Raw genomic sequence first — 22,824 nt, forward strand, 5'->3', positions numbered from 1 at the left:
AAGGTATCAGCAATGGCTTAGAGAAGTACCACAGAACTGCATAGAAGTCAAGAATGCCTGCTTTATTTACTTCCCAGAGAAAAACAGAGAAGGAAAAGTATAGGAATGGTGGAGGCTGATTTTATAGGACATGCATTCCTCCAAACTCTTCAAGAACTAAGTGAAGACCGGTAACATTTAGAATTAGATCCCAGTAGTACAGCATTTCTAGTTAGGATACTTTCCCTAACATCTAACCCAAATCTACATTTCTGTACATAAATCCTTAATGGATTGCGAATTGATCCACCTACTTCCATTTTTAATCTTTGAAAGTGGTCGTCAACATACATTTTATCTAAATATTACTGCCAGTTCCATCCACCTTTCTTTCCGTTAGTGTTCTCCCCTCTTTTCTGGGGTCAGAGTACTATACACTGAGGGCAGTGTACAAAAGAGAAGCATTGTGCTCTCAAGCTCTGCCAAAGAGTTGGAGTCACAAATTTTGCCCACTTTGACTTGTTGATGTTATTGCAATTCCATAGATGCCTTGATGTCAAAAAGAAAGTCTCTTTACCCTAAGTTGCTATTGCGCAAACTACAGCACCAAAAATGACCACTCAACTTAATATTTTTTCCTGAAGAAATTATAGGCACTCTCTGCTGTCTCCAGGAATGCAAGTATGGTGTAGCGGCTACAGTATGTTGAACTTGGACTAATAAGACCTGGGTTCAAATTCCTGTTCATTCATGAATTTCACTGTAGATTGCCTTCAGTTCCTTAGACTTGGGGAGAGATGCAAGTATACAAAAATATAATAAGAGGCTTGTCAGGGTTGTTATATATAGTTTTTTTTACTATTTGCCACCCCTTCTAGTACCTTTGCTCTTAAAAAAACAGGACAATTCACCTCCAACTGCTCATTCAAGAGGCATGCCCAACTGCCTCCCTGAAGAAGTAAGCAGTGACTCACAAAAACTCATACCCTGCCACAAATTTTGTTAGTCTTTTAGGTGCTACTGGGCTCTTGCTCTTTCCTACTGCCTCTCTGAAAAAGCCTCAAATTCACATTGGATCTTCTAATCTTCACCTTCCCTGCCTATCTGGTACCGGGGAGCTCAAAGGCTTGGCTTTCACTTATAAGAGAGATCAAATAGCCTGACCACGAGTCTCTGCCCATAGTGATGGGCAAAATTACAGTCACAACTTAATCGCTAGTAAGATTGTTCATTCCCCTCAATCTTGAATCCAAAAGTACAAGGCGAAATTCACATGCTGAGAGTACAGTTTGCTTTACTGAGTTTTACAGCATTCATGCTACAGTCTTAAATCTACATGAGATGCACAGTGCATTCATATGGCATTGGCATTCCAAGCTGCCTGAGCTTCCCACAGGAATTCAGCATTGCAGATCAGATGGCTGGAATGGTAAATGGAGACACAAGGAACAAAGGCGTGACTGTGCAAAGAGACGAACAAGGATATGAATAACTATCCTTTTCAGTGCAAATATTGACAGATGCCAGCAGTAGCCTAGCTCTTGAAGAGACAAGTGGAGACTAGTGAAAGCTGTTAAGACTAGGCAATTAACTTTAATTTACAACTAATTGTTTTTACCATCATTAGAAGAAGAAGAAGAGATTGGATTTATACCCCGCCCTTCACTTGGAGTCTCAGAGCGGCTTACAAACTCCTTTCCCTTCCCCTCCCCACAACAAACACCCTGTGAGGTGGGTGGGGCTGAGAGAGCTCTTGACAGAAACTGCTCTTTTTCAAGAACAGCTGTGCCAGAGCTTGCGACTGACCCAAGGTCACATCAGCAGGTGCAAGTGGAGGAGTGGGGAATCAAACCCGGTTCTCCCAGATTAGAGTCCGCACACTTAACCACAACACCAAACTGGCTCTTGCCTGTGCTCAGTTTTATTAGGACAGAATAAAGGCTTATTCTTATCTCTGATAAAGCTAATGCTTGCTTTATTTCAATGGTTAGAAAATCTCTGATGCTGTTCTGAACAGATTATTGCTATTGCCTGTGAGCAGGAAGGGGCTTAGGGAACCAGGGAATTTGTGATTCTGAAGAGATATCTATTGCTTTAGAGACAGAAGATGCTGATCGTCAGAAGATGGACTTGCTTGCTGGACTGCCCAAGAGGAAGAGACACTGCCACAACCAGGAAATCTCACACGTTAAGGTTTAATAATAATATTCAAAAACAACAATAGAGTGTGCATTATATGCAAGGTCTGATTTCAGTGCTTTTCATTGGCCATTTGCTTCGTGTCAACGGACTGAAGACGGAGGGGGTGCAGTGTGGATAAAAGTCCCAGCTGTGACACTTTGGGAAGAAAAAAAGGGGGAAAAGGGGACAGAGAAGGCTCAGAACCGGACAAAGGTGGCGTCAATCTGCCGGATGGATGGAAGGGCCAGCATGATTTTGCGTCGGTATTGCGGATCTTTCTGCAGGGGGTTTCGCTCTAAGTAGACTGTTTCCAAATTCTTGGCTCCTTTCAATTCATCCAGGTCACTCCAACTTTCAATGAGGTTGTCATTCATCTAGGGAACACACACAAAAGACGAACTTACAACATTTTTTTTAGGCACAAGATCCATTATCTGTAACTGTCAGGCTGTTGACACTTAAATTCAGACTCTTGCCTACAACTCACCCCATTGCAAAACAAACTGAAATGAAAGAGGGTGAAACCTGCTGTTCTGTTTTCCAGGATTTACATAAATTCAGGGGCAAGACAGTTTGTAAAATGAACTCTGTTTGCACCTCTGCTCCTCACAGCTATGAAAATGGCATTGTCTGCATGAACTTTTTACTCAAGAATTAGAGTGTATTCACTCTTCAAATATCACCTCTTCATACGAGGTAGGAGACAGCCGGAATGAAGCACTCTTCAAAGGGCTTATATCCAACAACTATCATTGCTAGTGTGCAGAACTGGGCTGCATTCCTCTCCACTTCTGCAGCCCTTTCCAAGCCCTGTAAAGATTACTCCTAATGTACAAGAACCACAGTGTAAGCTGTGGCACCGCAATGAGGACGAAGGGAATGAAATTGCCCCATCTTCTCTTTCCTCTCAGCAGAGAGGAGGGGGTGACTTCATCCCTCCTCACTGTAGCACTCTCCTGAACCACGCATCTGTTCCTCCACACAGATTCCACAACCCCAAGAATGCTCTTTCTGGTAGCCAGAGGGGGCTGAAGGAACAGAGAGAAAAAGTGGAAGACTAGGCACTTTCCATAGATAAAATTCTGAATACAATCCTTCGTCTTTACCAGGATCTCATGATATTGGAAAACAACAAAACAGAAAATACATTTATCCATGTTGAAAACTGAAGTAACAACCTTTGGGGAAATCATTTAGGAAAGAGAAGGAGCAGAGGAATACAGAAACAGGAGTCAGATGAAACAGAGGCCATATCACACCAACGATTTCTGGTCAGGGTCAATCTAGAGAGTTTTGGATTGTCCTTTGCTTTTCATAAAGGTCATTTACTATTGTTCATATGTGAAAGGAATGGGGTCCACAGGATGACTGTGCCTGCTCCCTGTCAGACCCATTCTTTGCAACTGTTTCCTGTTGCTTTGAGAGAACATCCAAACAATTCTTACAATATGCTTGGCTGAAGAGACAGCCACTCCCATCCAATTCTTTGTCACTGACAAAATGTGAGACAGCTTGGACTTGCCAGGAGAAGAAAGAATCCATGTCTCAGCATCTTGCACATAGCAAGTATGATATAAGGGTGGAAGGCCTTTTCAAAACACATGAAAAGTAGGGGTGTGGATTGGGAAACACCTGCCTTTGCTTCGCTCCTCCCTCTTGCTGAATTGAAACATACAGTGGAATCTGCCCAGCTTATTACAACAAACCTGTCATACTATATAAGCCACTTTGGTCTGACATTCCCATATAATACATAAATGGAAGGGGGGGAGAATGGAAAGAGGTGAAACAGAAGAAATGGGGGCTCTGAAAGATGTGACTTCAGAGGACAGAGATCACTCTTGGGTAGAGAAAGGGAAGGATAACCAAGAGATCAAGAGAACTGTACAGGATTAACCCCCTCAGGGCAGTCCAGGGATGAGAGGGAATCCTGTACTTTTCAGTACATTAAACAACAAACCACGAGATGCTCCATACCCTCTCTGGTTTTCAGAACCATTTGCCACCAGAATCTCTTTTCAATAGTCCATGCTTTTCCTAAGGGAGAGATTCAGCCCTTAGTTGGCATCTGGGACAGAACACATTAGCAACTCAATCCAGAAATGCACACTTTTACTCTTACCAAGGTAGCTTATGTGGTGAGCGTTAGGCACAAGACTTAGACTTGGAATTCAAGTTACAACATCAGAGACAATTAGAAATAAGAAGGATCTTTATTCAGTACAAAGCATAGCAACAGACTATAACAGATTACTGAAAACAAGAAAAACCTATGCTCTTTGCCTTAACTACACATTAAAGATACATGGTTACCAATTCAGGAACATCCAACAGTCCAGAATAGCCCAAGGGATTTTGAAGAGAAATCCCATCTTTGCACACCCATGTGCTCCAAGTCACAAAGCAGGTCTTTGTTTCCCAAGAGACAGCATTCCAGGTGTCATAAAACAGACAATGACAAGAGGAGGAAAGGAGAGCTAAGAGAACAAGAGACTCGAGAACAAGAAGAGACTCACTCCCATAGGGATCAATCAATTATATCCCAATTCCAGTCACAAATTAGTTGTGGCCATCAGCCAATTGCGAGTAGGCATGGGTGTGCCCAATTGTTGGTTGCCATGGTTGCCAACATCTGATTTGTGGGATTGGCTGGAAGTTTGGAGACCCTGCCTGCTGTCAGCTGACCCAAACTCCAGCTTCTTCATTGTGTACGCAAGTGGGCCAGAGTGTGGAGCCTCATTGTCTGGCTCTCTGGCAGAAAGGTGTGAAGGAATGTGGTATATGGCATGGTTATAAAGTTTGCTCCGGCCATTTGGCCTTACCATTTGGCATTGCAACAGGAAATACGACACAGCATGTTATCAGAAAGACATCACAGGAGAAGGCAGGAGACTTTTAGAAATCAATATTTCTATACAAGAACTCTTAAGTGCAGGAAGAGAGAGACTAAGTACAACAATGGCACTATTGGGATACACAGAACAGGGATGGATGGGTAACTTGTGGGGCCAGCTTGTGTAGCGGGGGTGAGGGAGAGTGTATGAGCTAAATAAGAATTTCTATGAAGAGAGAGACAAAATGGGCTTGAGTATGAGTCAAATGGAAACACTTAAAATTGTAGTACAAAATATTTTTCTATAGTTAACACACTGTTACTGTTTCTAAAGTCTGATCTGTATATGACTTGCTGCTATGTTGCATTCTTTGGGCTGCCTGTGTAATTTATGAATGGAAGTCTGTTGTACAAAAAACTCTTGGGTTTAGATGGATCCTGTATAATTTTCCTGAGGTATTGTTTTAGCTCTTGTCTAAGGAACGTATTAGCGCTTCTAGAGTTCTGACCATCTGAATTTAAGGTTGAATTTAACAATCTATTACAAATTCCAGAGGAAGTCTGGGAACATTCACTAGTTCAAGGAATCATTTCGTAAATGGTCATTCACAGGTGAAGGCTGTAATTTCTCTTTCCGTCTCCCCATTTCAGACTTACCCAAAATTCCTGCAGTTCTGTTAGATGGGAGATATTTTCAATCTTTTTGATCCTGTTGGCTGCAATGTCCAGCATTGTAAGCTTATTCTAAAATAAGTATACAGAAAACTTTAGCCTGGGTTTCAGTTTTTGTTTCTTCCCTACTGTGTGCCCTTGGATTATAAGGGACGTTCCCCATAGCAGAGTTCAGCAGTCATATATACAGCACAGATTCTGGCCCCAGTATGTAAACTTATTAGTTCTTGGCACTAGAATACAGAAAAGGCAAGATAATTCATTTTCGACTGGTTGGTAGCTAAATCAGCCTGCAATCCAAATAAGGTTGATTACTAAGGTGAGATGCCACATACCTAATAACCTCTAGAGTGGGATAGCACTACTACCACCTCTGCCTAAGAAAGCACAACTCACCTCCCAGAATACTAATATAACAGGATTTCCACAATATTGTATCATCTAGATATTTGCAGTTAAAAGCCTTATTCCCATTATGAGACAACAATGAAGAACCAGGGCTATTTGATTATTTATTTAGAAAATGTATATGCTGCCTCTTGGGAGATCTGGTCAAGACAGCTCATTAAGTAAAACAAGACAATACGTTGTTTAAAAAAAAATATCACTATATTAACGAGCCAGTGATATAAAAACAGCACTATTACCTATTGTTATCTTCTGCCAACAGGTGAAAAGCTTTTTATTTTGTTTGGCATTCCCTTATTGACTCTCCTTTCTTATGTTTTTAATTGTTTTGATATACACACACGTCTGTGTTTAAAGTTGGTTTTTAATTTTTTAAAACTGTTGATAGCTCAAACTGGGTGGAAATGTGGCATAAAATGTTTTAAACACATAAAACAAAACAACATTGAGCCACCTAAAATTTTACCCAGAACGGAGACCTTAGAAACAGACTTGTGTTACGTATTGCTCCTTTTCATCCAACCCCGTCCTGTAATTTCAGACTGTGTGTTGTTAGCATTGAGCAGACTTTTATTGACTTCCTCTACACAGTAGAACCTACAGCTTCAGCAGACAATGTGCAAGTGGCTTCTGAAAACAGCTACTCATCCATTCCTAACCCCAAAATAGATAATACCTGTCAATTTTAAACTACGCATTTATATGAACTCAAGATATTTGTTACCCAGGGAAAATATTAGCAGGCTTGGAAATGCCGAATGATCTTTAGTATGAAGCTATCTGTCTATTTAGAAGGCAGATAATTATCAAGAGCTAGCACTGATGCATCTTTAAAAAAAAAAAACTCAAGTAGCAGCTCACAGTGTTTTCCAGCCCCTCAATGACTTCTATGCCATTATGACTGAGATACAGCTCACGCAGGTTCGCCAGATTCTGCAGTCCTTCAATCTTGGTCAACCGATTGCTCTAGAGAGGTAATAAAACTCTATTAAAAAGTGTTAGAACCAGAATTAATTGTTAAGAAATATACAAATCTCTACTCAGACGATCCAGAAAGACTTCCAAAGTTTTTTGGCTACTTTTTCACACCATCTTTTGCAATTATGGTATGTCTCCTGGAGTTACCTTGGTAGATGCACATATTTGAAAACATTAAACGTGCAGAGTATTTTTGTGCAGCGTGCTCACATGATTTACGTAAGCTGAAGTCAGATTCCTGAATAGCTGCTGTTCATACGATCATGCTACAACAAGCCACAAAGTATTTGCACAAAAATCACTGAACATCATCCCACAGCTGTACAGTATCTCATTAGCTCATGCATACGTCAAGCCTGGAGTTTTGCACCTATGTCTTTCAAAAGCAGTGAGGAACAGCACCAAGTTTTTTTTTCTTCCAAAAACAATTAGGATATATTAATAAGTCACATACAAGTTATATTATTAGCTGTTATACATCCTTTCTTCTATTATTTCCCCCCCCTTGGCTTCCCACAGTGCTCCAACCTCCAGCCCATTTCTTAAATTTTCTTCTATTTTCCCTTATCTTTTAATCGTAATCTACCAGTAACATTTCATTCACCTATTGTTTTCTTATAATTAACTTTCTTCTTATAACATTAACTTTTCAATAGCTGTTAAAGCAAATTAAATTGTCCTTTACATCCCAATATTTCTCTAAATAATCTTTGAAATCTTTCTAGTCTGCATAAAATTCTTCTGCTTCAAGATTCTTAAGTTTCCTTGTCATCTTGTCCATTTCAACCATAAACAGTAATTTCCAGCACCAAGTTAAACTGCAACTGGTCTTTCCTGACGAGTTTCATGGAGGACTTTCTACACTGTGATGTAGCAAAGGAGGCTATGGCAATTATGCTTCCTGTTTTAATATTCTACGGATACAAGACATGCTATGTATGATTCTTTGCTCTCTATAGAGAGGAATGGCCTAATTCTATTTCACTTGTTATTTTCTAGTGTAGTTTAAAAAGCTTAGCAAACTATTGGAACAACTCCTCTCCTGTTGTAAAAGAAAGAAAAATGCACACCAGATAACTACAGCCCATGACTGGGGGAGAGGAAAAAGAAGGCCACACAATATAAATCTGAACAATGGTTTTCTGCCTACATTCTCAATTCAAAAAAAAAACAGGTACCAAAATATTTGCAGCTCTAAATTCAAAATATTAAAAAAGCAAATTCTGCAAAGCTTTTGTAATAGGAAAATTTGGATGTATTAAATGACATCCATATGAAAAACACAATGGGAAGTCCAGGGGTGGTACCTGTATGCTAAGCACTGTCAAGTTTGTTAATGCATCCAGGTTCTGGAGTTTGGTGATTTTGTTCTTTCCCAGAAAGAGGCTGTCCAGGTTAGTCAAAGCATCAATATTCTGAATTTCCTGAAAAATGATCATAGCAAGTAATATTACTATGTTTGGGTAGTAAACAAACATGTGATCAACTTCTAGCACCCAAAAAGGAACACTGAAGCACTGCCAAGAAACCCACACTGCCTCACCCATTCAGGTACTGTGATGCTCAGATGGGACCAAGGCATCCATGAGAATATTCTGGCAGTCCCTACTCCACACGGACAAAGCAAGTTAAATGAACACTGTATACACAGTTAAGCAGAGGTGGTCTTAGCCACAGGGCATCTGGGACTGCTGTCACAGTCCCCATTTGGGGGGGGGGGTGTCTAGGGCCCTTCTGTGCTGAGAGACCCTAGCACCCTGCAGCCACCTATCTCTACTGCTATCCTGAAACATCTTGCTCCTGCAGAGTCACTACTGATGTCCCCCCTCTGCCAAAGATTCAGGATGGGGGCAGAGTGATCGACTGTAGAGCAGTGGCGGTCCCCCAACTCCCCTTCTGCTGATCCTTGCACTGTCTGAGACTCAAGCACCATGACAGGGAGGGCAATCACTCCCTTCCACCCTATAGCTAATTGCCCTCCTTCCCCCCCACCTGAGTGTTTCTGGGACCCCATGCACAAGTTTTGCCCTGGGCAGATAGAGGTTAAGCTACAGAAGTGCTCAAGAGAAGTGAATGTCAAATATCAGTCTGAATCCTTGGTATTTATGACTTTCTAGAGAGTATGTAATAAAATTCTCTAAAAAGAACCACTAGGTCAGTTCATTCAGAAACAGTGATATGCTGGACCCATTGTGTCTTGTTAATAATTAGCATTCCAAGAATCCACATGGGAACAATGAGATGACACTACTTGGCAGAACAGCTGATTTCAAGGTTCTGAGGATGAAGACATGGCTGGCATTGTGAATAGAGGGGGAAATTATCGGTGCCTTTAGGGAAACTCTCCAAAGCAGATACATAAAGGCTGAAAAGCAAGAGATGCATGCTACCTATCCAATAGCTAGACTGAGTCTGGGTTTGTTTGAGTTTAAGGCCATCCTTTGATTTTTAAAAAATCTCCTTATTGTAAAGTTTCCATTTCAGATTTGTCATCATGAGTTGTATCTAATTTTATAATCGCATTCAGAATCACACATGTCCTGTGGCTTATCAGATTACCCTTACCCCACCCCAGCTATGCAACCTGTTTTTCTTCTGGCTCTGCAGATTTAAAATGTTTTTTCTTACACTACTTTTCAAAATCTGTGCCCTGTTTTGTAATGAAGGTGTCTCACAGTGTGCTTGCTTAAGAGAACTGAATGATAAGTCAACACTTTTATGCATCTCCTTCCCTTTTAAATGCTTTTCTTGAGCTACTCAGAAAGGGGCATTATGTAATTTAGCAGAAAGAAGGAAGGTCGTAAAGGATAGAATTTGAAAATTATGTGGATAATATCTTTTTTCAGGGTTTCTTTGGCTGTCTCTGAGTCACCACTTTACTTACAGCAGGTGACCTGTAACTTAAGGTCAGTATTCCTCCCTTTTTTGTTTGACATGAACTATTTACCAATTGCACCGAGGAAGGATTATTACCAAATGTAATGGAGAAGCAAATACCTACTCTGATTCGATTTGATCCCAGCTCCAACATCTGTAACTGCTGTAGGTTGCTCAGGTTCTCAATTTTGCTGATTTTATTGTTGACCAGGAAGAGTTTTTTTAACTGAGTGAGCTGATCTAGCCCTTCAATGGTTCGTAGAATATTAAAGGAAATATCCAGGATTCTAACAGGAAGCAAAGAAAATATCTCATTAGACATCGACAGCATCATATTTGTACACCACACTTCTTCCAGGGAACTGAAGGTACCACACACAGGGTTGTTTTCCATTTTATCCTCTCTACATTTGGTTGGCTAGGCTGAGAGAGTGACAGGCTCACTCAATGAGTTTTGCAGCTTCAATTGGATTCAAACCTGGGTATCCTCAAGTTCAAACTTAAACCTAAATCCACTACCACTGTAACATATGTGTAATTAGTATGCAGTAGGAATTATAGTAGTACATTAAAGTCCTCTGATGGCCCACTGGACACCAAGAAAGCTGCAGCACTCTCTCTTTACCAAGAGAAATCAAAGAAGGGCCCTGTCATGTAATACATATAAGATCTGTAAATAATGCCTTAAAATGTTGTGCACTGTGTACATAGTTCTTGACAGGGCATACTGAAAGGCAACAAGGCTGGCTGGGAAGAGGGAAGGTGTGTGAGAGTAGTGGAGTGACTCTGAATGATGGAGTATGAGAGAGAGAGAATGCACACAGGGAGTGAAGTGTTCTAATTATACAAAAGGATGTAATTGAAAGGGCATATATACTGGACAGGCTGAGAAAAGGGGAAGAACAGGATAGTTTTTTAAAAAAAAAATAAGTCATCATAGGAATGACTAGCTAGATAAGGATATGTAAGCAAGGTCACTAGGAAAGTAAGATTACTGACAACTGAGTTTATTGTGTGTCTTCTGTAAGAACATAAGAAAAGCCAGTGTTGGATCAGGCTAATGGCCCATCCAGCCCAACATTCTGTCACACAGTGGCCAAAAATACCAGGGGCCATCAGGAGGTCCATCAGTGGGGCCAGGACACTAGAAGCCCTCCTACTGTTGCCCCCCCCCCCCGCACCAAGAATACAGAGCTTTACTTGCCCCAGACTGAGAGTTCCTATCTATACCTTGTGGCTAATAGCCACTGATGGACTTCTGCTCTATATGTTTATTGAACTCCCTCTTGAAGCCGTCCATGCTTGTAGTCGCCACCACCTCCTGTGGCAGTGAATTCTAGGTATTAATCACTCTTTGGGTGAAGAAGTACTTCCTTTCCCTTTGACTGATTTATATTTTTCCAGTATTGGACTAGAGGTTAAGAGAAGTGATTGAGCATTCTGAATTCTAAGATACTTAAAATATAGTTTATTTTTTATCAATATTATTTTAAAACTACTGTATCCTCAACAGTTCTTCACCTAATATTAATGGTTTAAGGGTAACACTCATGTTAGTTGGTTTTTGTTACCAAGCAGCGTTTTTTATATGAGGGAGAATCTAAACTGACTCTGGTGGCTGTGTAAGTTTGTTGGTACTGAAGCAGGTAGGAGAACAGACTGCACCTCAGTTCAAGAAGTCTCAAGAGGGAAAGGGATGATATAAAGAAGTGGGATACGAAAACGAGAGGAAAGGGCCATATGAAGCTCCCCCCTCCCCTAGAAAATTTAAAACCAACTGACACCACTTTCTCATCATACTCCAACAAAAGCACATGTATGAGGAAACTGATTTCAGCCTATGAGTCAAGAAGTTCTCTGACAACACACATAGTATAAAAGCTTCTCATAACTAAAAGGTATTCAATCAATGGCATGATTCCAATAGAACTGGTGCCCTGGAGCCAATGGGGCCTTAAGGATCCTTCCAGAGAAGATGGAGCAACAAATGGCCACAAAGGCACGGCTAAGCTCCTCCCTAGCAGTGCAATCCCAATGCAGAGTTACTCCCGTCTAAACCCAGTGAATTCAATGAACTTAGACTGGAGCAACTGTTTATTTATTTTTTAATATTATAGGCCCCCTCTCAAGAGAACCTGGTTGAAATGGCTTACAAAATAAAACATGATAAAATCATAAAACAGTATAAAATAAAAAACTGATAAACTATGAAAAACCCAGCATAAAGCATTTAGCAGCATTAATTTAGTCTAAAAACAGTTCTTGGGCTTGGAGCAGACTGTAAAACAACTGAAAAGATTAATCCGTTAATTAAAAGCCTCGGTAAAAAGAAATGTTTTGGCCTGGCACCTGGGGGAAGTGCATTCCACAGCCAATGTGCCACCACTGAAAGAGATCCATCATTGGTCATCAGCTGCCTCACCTCTGCATACTGACACAGAGAGCAAGACTTGTGAGGATGATCTTAAATGGCAGGATAGATGTTACAGGAGGTGAACCTCTGATTTAGGGTGTTCTCACTTTGCATCGGATTGCAGGTCACAGTAGCTACAAGATATCAAATAGATGAATCTCTAGCAATTACATTAAATGGGAAGCAAAGACTGGAATATAGTAAACCAATAAGTACACATATCAGCTCTATCCAGACACTGAGTTGGGTCCAGCCTAAACTGGTAATTTCCACTGATTCTCCCCATTGCAGACCCCCTTATGTCATTCCTCAGAGCCCCCTATTACCCCAGGAACAGTGTTTGGTGGACATCAGTAAGCTGCAATAGGAGGGAGGGAGGCAGGAAAGTTCAGTTCTGCCATTTGAAAATTTAGTCTGGATCCAACCCATCATGCCAAACCATAGTTTGTCCAAACTGTGGTTAGTGGACAGCAAGGTCTGGTGTGATACTTGGATCCAGCTGGTAGATGTCCTTATTGGGATGTAGATTTTGCTAGGATGCTCTGGTAGAGGTTGTGTCAGATTATAACACTATGAGACCTGTATTAAGCTCTCAGCTTCTCCATGAACTACTTTGGTTTGCGACCTTTCATTCTTTGTTTCCCATGTGTAAACAGAATTAATCATCATCATTATCTTATTGTGCTCTTCTGTATGTTCCCAGCTGGGAAATCTCTGGGCCAGGAGAGAAAGATTTCAAGTACATGATCAATTCAACTCAAATATCATGCCAAACTCTAGCTCAGGGATGTCAAACATGTGGCCCGGGGGCCAGAATGGGCCTGTTCAGGGTTGTTATCCAGCCCATGAGCAACTGGTGTGAGACGAAAGGAAGGAGACTGATGGGGGGGGGGAATTGGGCGCACACATTCAGGGGTGTGTGTGTGGTCGAAGCTCTCAAAAAATAAAAGAAAATGGCTAGGGAACAAGTATGGTATCCTTTGGAAAAAACCTCATCTTGCATATGATTAAATACATTTATTGGGGGCTTTTGTGGATTCCCCAGTAAATCAATTGCTTTTATTTGTATTTTGAGTAAAAAATAATATCGTTGATTGGGTTTGCCTGTGTCATTTATAAAGGTTACCTCTCTGGTACCTGGCATTTCATTTTATGGCAGAACATAAGAGAAGCCAATGTTGGATCAGGCCAATGGCCCATCCAGTCCAACGCTCTATCATACAGTGGCCAAAAATATCAAGGGCCATTAGGAGGTCCACCAGTGGGGCCAGGACACTAGAAGCCCTTCACTGTTGCCCAACCTGCACCAAGAATAGAGAATCACTTGCCCCAGAGTCCCTATCTATACCTTGTGGCTAATAGCCACTAATGGACCTCTGCTCCACATGCTTATCTAATTCCCTCTTGAAGCCATCCATGCTTGTAGCTGTCACCACCTCCTGTGGCAGTGAATTCCATGTGTTAATCACTCTTTGGGTGAAGAAGTACTTCCTTTTATCTGTTCTAACCCGACCGCTCAGCAATTTCATTGAATGCCCACAAGTTCTTGTATTGTGAGAAAGTGAGAAAAGTACCTCTTTCTCTACCTACTCTATCCCATGCATGATCTTATAAACCTTGATCATATCATCCCTCAGCCGTCGTTTCTCCAAGCTAAAGAGCCCCAAGCGCTTTACCATTTGCCATGTTGACGCCCACTTGCCCATCTTTGACAGATCCCTTTGGAGTGCCTCACAATCCTCACTGGTTTTCACCACCCTGAACAACTTCGTATCATCCGCAGATTTAGCCACTTCACTGCTTACTCCCAACTCCAAATCATTAATGAACAAGTTAAAAAGCAGTGGACCAAGTACTGATCCCTGTGGTACCCCACTGCTTACCCCCCTCCACTGGGAGAACTGCCCATTTATACTCACTCTCTGTTTTCTATTAATTAGCCAGTTTTTGATCCATAAAAGGACTTGTCCTTTTATCCCATGATTTTTGAGCTTGCTTAGGAGCCTTTGATGAGGAACTTTATCAAAAGCTTTCTGGAAGTCAAGGTAAACAATATCTATTGGATCCCCCTTGTCCACATGTTTGTTCACCCCCTCAAAGAACATTAACAGGTTAGTGAGACAAGATCTTCCCTTATAGAACCCATGCTGAGTCTGCCTCAATAGGTTTTGTTCATCTATGTGCCTACTGATTCTTTCCTTAATAATGGTTTCCACCAATTTACCCGGTATCGACGTCAGACTGACTGGCCTGTAGTTTCCCGGATCTCATCTGGAACCCTTTTTAAAGATGGGAGTGACATTAGCTACCTTCCAGTCCTCAGGAATGGAGGCTGATTTTAAGGAAAGATTACATATTTTTGTCAGATCCACAAGTTCACATTCGAGTTCTTTCAGAACTCTCGGATGTATGCCATCTGGGCCTGGTGATTTATCAGTTTTTAAGTTGTCTATCAGTTTTAGGACCTCAATGTGCTTACTAATTCTTTCCTTAATAACAGTTTCCACCAATTTACCCGGTATCGACATCCGACTGACTGGCCTAAAATTTCCCGGATCTCTTTTGGAACCCTTTTTACCTTTTGCAGCTTCCATTACTTTGTTTGTTAACCATGCAGGCTTCTTTCTATACCTATCTGCGCCTGAGCTTCTAGGATTGTAGTTTTAAATAGCTTCCAAGTTTCCCCAATGGTTTTAACCCTTTCTACTTTTCCTTTCAGTTTCCTCCCCACATGTCCCCTCATATCAGAGAAATTACCCCTTTTAAAGTTAAAAGTGGTTGTGTCAGTCTTTTTGGCCAGTTCCCTATTTATAGAAATGTTGAACTTAATAACATTATGGTCACTGTTCCCAAGCGGTGCAATCACTTTTACATCTCTCACCAGGTCTTGGGCGTTACTTAGGACCAAATCCATGATCGCCTCTCCCCTGGTAGGTCTGTGACCATCTGCTCCATAGCACAGTCATTAAGAGTGTCTACAAACTCAATCTCTTTTTCCTGAGTAGAACACATATTGACCCAATCAATGTGCAGGTAGTTAAAATCACCAAACAGGCATGGCTTGGCCCGACAAAGTAACTTTTACGTCAGATCTGGCCCTCCTAACAAATGAGTGTGACACCTCTGCTCTAGTTTGTTCTAAGCTGTGGGTAGCGTACAGCATGGATCATTGTGACAGCTAACCCGAGTCATTATCTTGCATATAGTATTGCCTCACATAAAGCTGTGACAGGACTGTTTTATGACCAAGGTTTTATAACTAAATACATCCATGTTATAGTAATGCTTGCCATTCTGACAGAGGTGATTGATGAGTATCTCTGGCAACCACAATGAAAAGAGAGCTAGATGTATTCTCTTAGAGAGCTCAAGCGGCTTCTTCAGTTCTTGTCCAAGTACTCACTCAAGACCTGTTAGGGCTTCCAAGTTCTCAATCTTCCGAATCTGATTGTCATAGAGATCCAGTTCTCGGAGACTTTGCAACTGTTCCAGGTTCTCAATGCGTTTAATCAAGTTCTGACGGAGACAGAGAGTCTAACATGTGGAGAAAAGATGAGGGGAAAAAAATAATGTACAGATCTTAGCAAGAACTCACTATGGCATGTTTAATAGCTTTGAAAAGATGTATTTTGGGGTACAGTTGCTACACTGAGCCAGTTACAGGTATTACTTCTGTTACTGCTTTGTGGGTTTCTCCCCTCCTCTGCCAAAAGAGAGCACCTGCAGCAGCCAGGGTGCCCAACCATGTGTTCCCAAACAGGGAAATCTCAGGACCAGGAAAGAGACTTTAGCCATTGCACACACCCTATGTCCTAGCTGGGAAAATACAGCAGAATGATAATCCTGCTCCCCCCCAGCCTCTCTACTATATATGCGGTAGCAATAACACTCTGCAGCATTTCCCTAGCTGAGGACATATAACAAAGCACTGCTCTGTGCACTCTGCCTCTCTCATGCAGTGGTGGCGGTGCTACCCCGCTCACCTCGAGAAGGTGAAACGACAAGGCTGACATTTTCTGAATAGCCTCACCTTCACTTTCTTGAGCACCTCAAAACCCTCAATCTTCCCAATTCGGAAATGATTCAGGTCAACATCCTGCAAGAAAACAACCATAAACCACCTTAGTGCTCACATAAAGATTCATTTCAGTATTATGTCTATGTCAGCCTTGAATACTGACTGCATGTGAATCATAGGGGAATTTCACATTACCCAGTTTCTCCCGGTTTCAAGCCGGTATTCTTCCGTTTTGAGTTGAACCGGTACAGGGCTGCCATTTCACACATGGCTTGCCCCTACCGGAAATCAGCCGATTCAGAAGCGGTTTGGCATTTCAGACATGCACCGCTTTGTTTTCCCGCCCTTTTCTTCCTGTGCGGGCGATCTTTTTTTTTAAAAAAAACGATCGCTTTATAGCGCTATAGCAGTATAACAAGACACTCCATGCATTCCAATGGGATTGATATAATGCTATTCCGTTATATCGTTATAGCGCTATAACGCTATAAATCGAACGTTCAAAAAAAAAAAAAACCAGCCGGAGATCGCCCGCACGGGCGAAAAAAGGCGGGAAACAAGCGTATCTGAACCGGGAGAGGGAACTGGAGACTAGTCAGAAGCGGTTGACAGGTAAAACGCTTCAGTCCCGGTTCCTAAACGGGACTGAAGCTTTTGTGTGTGAAATGGCAGTTACATTCCGGTAGGGAACCGATTCTCAAACGGGTTCTGTCTGAAATGACAGACCAGAACCCGTTTGAGAACCGGTTCCCTACCGGGAGATATCGCCTGTCTGAAATTCCCCATAGTTTGCTAAAAACTTCCACAATTGATGGTTGAATTTAGTGCAAGGAATGGGTGGCTTTTATTGTCATGATAATAAAAAAGCCTGGAGATCAAATGCATATTCAAATTATCCAGTTAGAGAAACCAATCAGCACTCTTAGCTCATTTGGCCTACAGGACCCAGACTCCTTCCTACAAAAAGAACACGCCTGTGTGGAGATGAACTGGCTCTAGAGTTGTAGCAGACAGGTGACAAATCCCTTCTATGAAGGCTAAGCAAAGACTTCCCCTCCACCAATTTATCATACAGAAGCACATAATCTAATTGTCAATAAAAGGGGAAAGAAACAGCATAATCCCCCCTCATTTTTATGAATATGAAGTTCTGCCTTTGGAATTAGGATTTATGACTAACATGCAGCAAGCCAGAAATACTTAATCTAATTTAGATGAGCCTGTAGAAGTGCATCTCTGTGTATTAAGTGCTACCAAAAAAGGGGGGCGAAAAACACAACCCTGCATAAGAAAGATAACAAAAAAGGTTGGAAAAAAGAAAAAGAAAGTAAAATATAACTATGCATGTAGTACAAATCTGCAAAAAATCAGTATATAATAATGCAATCAGAAGTGCTAAAATATAATTTAAAAACAATCTTCTGGTTCATCATATAAATACCCAATCCCAATATAGTCCCAAACAGTCTGTTGCCTGACTATATTTCTCAAATGACAGGAAACTGGAAACTGATACAGATTTCCCCCCATTATTATTAAACTAATAGAGTGATCAGTTTGACTTATACCAGGGACTGAAACACGTTTGGTACTGGTTCTTACGTATGGAAACAAAATGTACTTTTAAATCTGTATTTATGTAAATGGACATTTATCTTCATATTGGGACTAGCAATAAGGCCCGTTGCAGAGAAAAAGGCAATGAACCCTAGAGAAAGGGTGTGGGAGAGTGGTCCGGCCTGCAGCCACGGTGGGCCAGGGAAGCGTGACGAGGCCGTTTCCCCCCTCCCCGAGGCCAGTCAGGCCACGCCGCTGGGCCAGCGAGGCCAGGGGCCATGCAGGAAAGGCTGGTGGGGCCCTCCCCCCCAAGCAGGGCCTGCAGCCTCCCTGGGCCAAGCCACGGTGGGTCAGGGAAGCACGGCATGGCTGTTTCCCCCCTCCCTGAGGCCAGTCGGGCTGCGGCGCTGGGTCAGCGAGGGCGGGGGCGATGCATGAAAGGCTGGCAGGGCACTCCCCCCCAAGTAAGACCCGCGGCCTCCTTGGGCCAGGCCACACCAGGCCAGGGAAGCGGGGTGCAGGCATTTGTCCCCTCTGCGAGGCCAGGGGCAGCGCAGGGAAGGCCGGCGGGGCCCTCCCCCCCAAAGCAGGGCTCACAGACGACCACACTGGCCCAGGGAAGCACGGGGCGGCCATCTCCCCCCGTCCCCGAGGCCAGTTAGTCTGCACCGCTGGCCCAGTGAGGCCAGGGGCTGTGCAGGGAAGGCCGGCGGCCCCACCAGGCCAGGGAAGTGCAGCGTGGCCGTTTCCCCCCTCCCCGAGCCAAGTCAGGCCACCAGAGAAGCGTCCATCCTGGCTGGCGGCTCCCTGCAGACTCAGGGCGAGAGGCCGGCCAGTGAGTCTGTGGGTGGGATTGAGGCGATGGAGGGAGGCGATGCGGCCAGGGGATTGGTCCCCTCAGACCCAGCACCTGGCCAATGGCATGCGAGTCCCATTGAGTGGCAGCTGACAGGCCAATAGCTGAGGGAGCACATGGAATTTGGCCACCCCAAATTGCTTTTACAATATAAGGAAAGATTAGGTACTTATATGCTGAGCCACAGGACTGCTGTTTTTAAATTATATTTTAGCACTTCTGAATGCATTAATTACTGATTTTTTGTACATCTGTTCTACATGCATAGTTATATTTTACTTATGTTAAGTGCTGTCAAGTCACTTCCAACTTAAGGTGACCCTATGAATTAATGACCTCCAAAATGTTGTATCATTAATAGCCTTCCAAACAGAGGGCCAAATATTCCTTTATTGAGTCAATCCATCTCATGTTCCTGCTGCCTTCAGCTTTTCCTAGCATTATTGTCTTTTCCAGTGATTGTTGTCTCCTCATAATGTTTTATGATCAAGAACTCGCTTGTCTTTATGGCCGCTCCATGGTATCCAAAAAACTCTCCTCCAATACATTTCAAACGAATCAACTTTCTTCCTGTCAGCTCTCTTCACTGTTCAGCTTTCACACCCACATATAGTAATGAGGAATACTATGGTATGAATTATCTTGATCTTGGTCATCAGTGACACATCCTTACACTTAATCTTTTCTAGCTCCTTCATGGCTGCCCTTCCTGGTCTCAATCTCTTTCTGGTTTCCTGGTTGCAGTCTCCCTTTTGGTTGACGATGGAGGTAAGAAACAGAAAACCTTGAACAACACTTGGGACTTTCAGAAGGAAAGCCTCCTGAGAAAACTTTTAAAAAATGGTTAAATGACTGGAAGCAAAGAGTAGGAATAAATGGACAGTTCTCGCAATGTACTAAAGTAAGCAGTGGGGTCCCACAAGGATCAGTCTTGAGGTTGATACTATTTCATTTATTTATAAATGATCTGGAACTAGGGGTGAGTAGTGTAGTGACTACATTTGCAAATAACACAAAATTATTCAGGTTGGTGAAAACCAAGGCTGACTGTGAAGTACTCCAAGGAGGATCTCCAAAGACTGGGTGAGTAGGCAACAATGTGGCAAATGAAGTTCAATGTTGGTAAGTGTAAGGTGATGCACACTGGGACAAAAAAAAATCAACTTCAAGTACAGGCTAATGGGGTCTGAATTTGTTGGGACTAAGAGGGGAAAAGATCTTGGGGTCATAGTGGATAGCTCAATTAAAGTGTCAACCCAGTGTGCTGCAGTAGTGGGAAAAGGCAAAATGTTAGGAATTGGGATGTCAGGAAAGGGATTGAACATAAAATGGCAACAGTGCCCCTGTGTAGATGTATGCTGTGGCCTCATTTGGAATACTGTGTACAGTTGTTATTATTATTATTATTACTATTATTAATTAATCACCCTATCCCTGCTTAGGCTGGGCTCTGGGCGATGTACATGAGGGCATAATGCTATAAAAACATGTAAAACATTAACATTCTACAGACTATTTAATAAAACTAAAGACCCAAATAGAGTCCATGATGATGGCATCCTGGAAATTTTTACTCCAACTCTGGACTACTGGGCAAGGGGAGAGGAAACTCATAAACAGCCATTCAGAAGGGGGGAGGAGAAGGGAAGGTGCCAGCCAAGGAAAATCCGTTGCTGCCCTCAGCCAAAAGCCTGGCAGAACATCTCTGCCTTACAAGCCCTGCAGAATCGCATATGATCCCACAGGGCCCGGATGTCATTTGGCAGAGAGTTCCACCAGGTCAGGGCCAAAACCGAGAAAGCCCTGGCCCTAGTTGAGGACAGCCAGACATCCCTCAGGCTAGGGAATTCTGGTCACCATATCTCAAATAGGACATAGCAGAGTTGGAAAAAGTACAGAGGAGGGCAACCAAGATGATTAGGGGGTTGGAGTACCTTCCCTATGAGGAAAGGCTGAAGAGGCTGGGAGTTTTCACTTTAGAACAGAGATAAGGGGGGCAGGGGCATGATAGGTTTATAAAATTATACATGGGGTGAGAGAGTTGGCAAAGAGAAATTTTTCTCCCACTCTCAAAATACATTCTTTCTTTTCTGTTACTGTTCATTCAAGTCAGTGGTCCCAAACAGCTGGTCTCTTGAAATATTAGAACTCGAGGACATCAAATGAAGCTGATGGGCAGTAGATTCAGGATGAAGAAAAGTAAATACTACCTTTGCACAGAGAGCGATTACAATGTGGAATTCGCTGCCAGAGGATGTAGTCATGGCCACAGGAATAGACAGTTTTAAAGGGGGATTAGATAGATTCATGGAAGTTAGGTCTATGTCAGCTGAAGGGAACCTCCACATTCACAGGCACTATGACCCTAAATCCCAGAGCCAGAAGGCAACATCAGGGGAAGGCCTCAGCCTCTATGCCCTGTTGTTGGCCCTCCAGAGGAACTGGTTGGCCACTGTGTGAGACAAAATGCTAGACCAGATGAACCACTGGTCTGATCCAGAAGGGTTGTTCTTATGTTCTTAATCTAAATTTCTTCATTGTCAAGTTGTCAACCTTATAGATGTGTAACTCCTCAGTAGCCATTACTTTTGTCTTTGTGATTTTCAGCTGTAGTCCTGCTTTTTCTGCTTTAACCTTCATCAATAGTTTCACTATTTTCTGCCAGTGGTGCTGTCTGCATATCTCAAATTGTTAATGTTTCTTCCACCAATAGTTGCTCCAGTCTTTGACATCTCCATGTCAGCCCCGTAGTTAGACAGTTTTTGTGGGGGGCACTGGATGGAGGGGAGGGGGCACTGGATGGAGGAGGGACAGGGGGAGAAAGAAGAATGGAGGCACCAGACAGTGATGGGAGCGAGCTCACCTACCCTTCCCCTCCCAGAACATAAGAACATAAGAGACGCCAATGTTGGATCAGGCCAAAGGCCCATCCAGTCCAACACTCTGTATCACACAGTGGCCAGAAATACCAGTGCCATCAGGAGGTCCACCAGTGGGGCCAGGACATTAGAAGCCCTCCGACTGTTGACCCCCCCAAGCACCAAGAAGACATAGCATCACTTGACCCAGAGTCCCTAGATATACCTTGTGGCTAATAGCCACTGATGGACCTCTGCTCCATATGCTTATCTAATTCCCTTTTGAAGCCGTCCATGCTTGTAGCCGCCACCACTTCCTGTGGCAATGAATTCCATGTGGTAATCACTCTTTGGGTGAAGAAGTACTTCCTTTTATCCGTTCTAACCCGACCGCTCAGCAATTTCATGGAGTGACCATAAGTTCTTGTATTGTGAGAAAGGGAGAGAAGTACCTCTTTCTCTACCTGCTCTTTCCCATGCATAATCTTATAAACCTCAATCATGTCTCCCCTCAATCGTCATTTCTCCAGGTTAAAGAGCCCTAAGCGCTTTAACCTTTCCTCATAGGGGAAGTGTTCCAACCCTTTTATCATTCGAGTTGCCCTTTTCTGCACTTTTTCCAAAGCTATAATATCCTTTTTAAGGTGTGGTGACCAGAACTGCACACAGTATTCCAAATGAGGTCGCACCATTGATTTATATAGGGGCATTATGATATTGGCTGATGTTTTCAATACCCTTCCCCTAATAATCCCCAGCATAGCATTGGCCTTCTTTATTGCAGTCACACACTGTCTCAACATTTTCAGTGAGTTATCTACTACAACTCCAAGATCTCTCTCTTGATCAGTCTCTGCCAGTTCAGACCCCATCAACGTGTATTTATAGTTAGGATTTTTGGCTCCAATGTGCATCACCTTGCACTTGGCCACATTGAACCCCATTTGCCATGTTGACGCCCACTCGCCCATCCTTGACAGATCCCCTTGGAGTGCCTCACAATCCTCACTGGTTTTCACCACCCTGAACAACTTCGTATCGTCCGCAAATTAGCCACTTCACTGCTTACTCCCAACTCCAAATCATTAATGAACAAGTTAAAAAGCAGTGGACCAAGTACTGATCCCTGTGGTACCCCACTGCTTACACCCCTCCACTGGGAGAACTGCCCATTTATACTCACTCTCTGTTTTC

General features: G+C 42.8%; 1 protein-coding gene across 1 annotated transcript in view; it reads right to left on the bottom strand.

The window, feature by feature from the left end:
* Positions 1–1,992: 1,992 nt before the first annotated feature.
* Positions 1,993–22,824, bottom strand: part of PPP1R7 (protein phosphatase 1 regulatory subunit 7) — a 36,247-nt gene continuing 15,415 nt past the window's right edge. The window contains exons 4-10 of the mRNA XM_015416054.1: positions 16,372–16,437; positions 15,745–15,875; positions 10,053–10,215; positions 8,359–8,475; positions 6,935–7,039; positions 5,651–5,737; positions 1,993–2,534 (exon numbers count right to left, since the gene is read on the bottom strand). Of these exons, the coding sequence (XP_015271540.1) occupies positions 2,358–2,534; positions 5,651–5,737; positions 6,935–7,039; positions 8,359–8,475; positions 10,053–10,215; positions 15,745–15,875; positions 16,372–16,437 (846 nt within the window). The 3' untranslated portion in view covers positions 1,993–2,357. The remainder of the gene's footprint in view (positions 2,535–5,650; positions 5,738–6,934; positions 7,040–8,358; positions 8,476–10,052; positions 10,216–15,744; positions 15,876–16,371; positions 16,438–22,824) is intronic.

The sequence above is a fragment of the Gekko japonicus genome, unplaced genomic scaffold (assembly GCF_001447785.1).
Source record: "Gekko japonicus isolate JY-2015 unplaced genomic scaffold, Gekko_japonicus_V1.1 scaffold300, whole genome shotgun sequence".
NCBI classification, from domain to species: Eukaryota; Metazoa; Chordata; class Lepidosauria; order Squamata; family Gekkonidae; genus Gekko; species Gekko japonicus.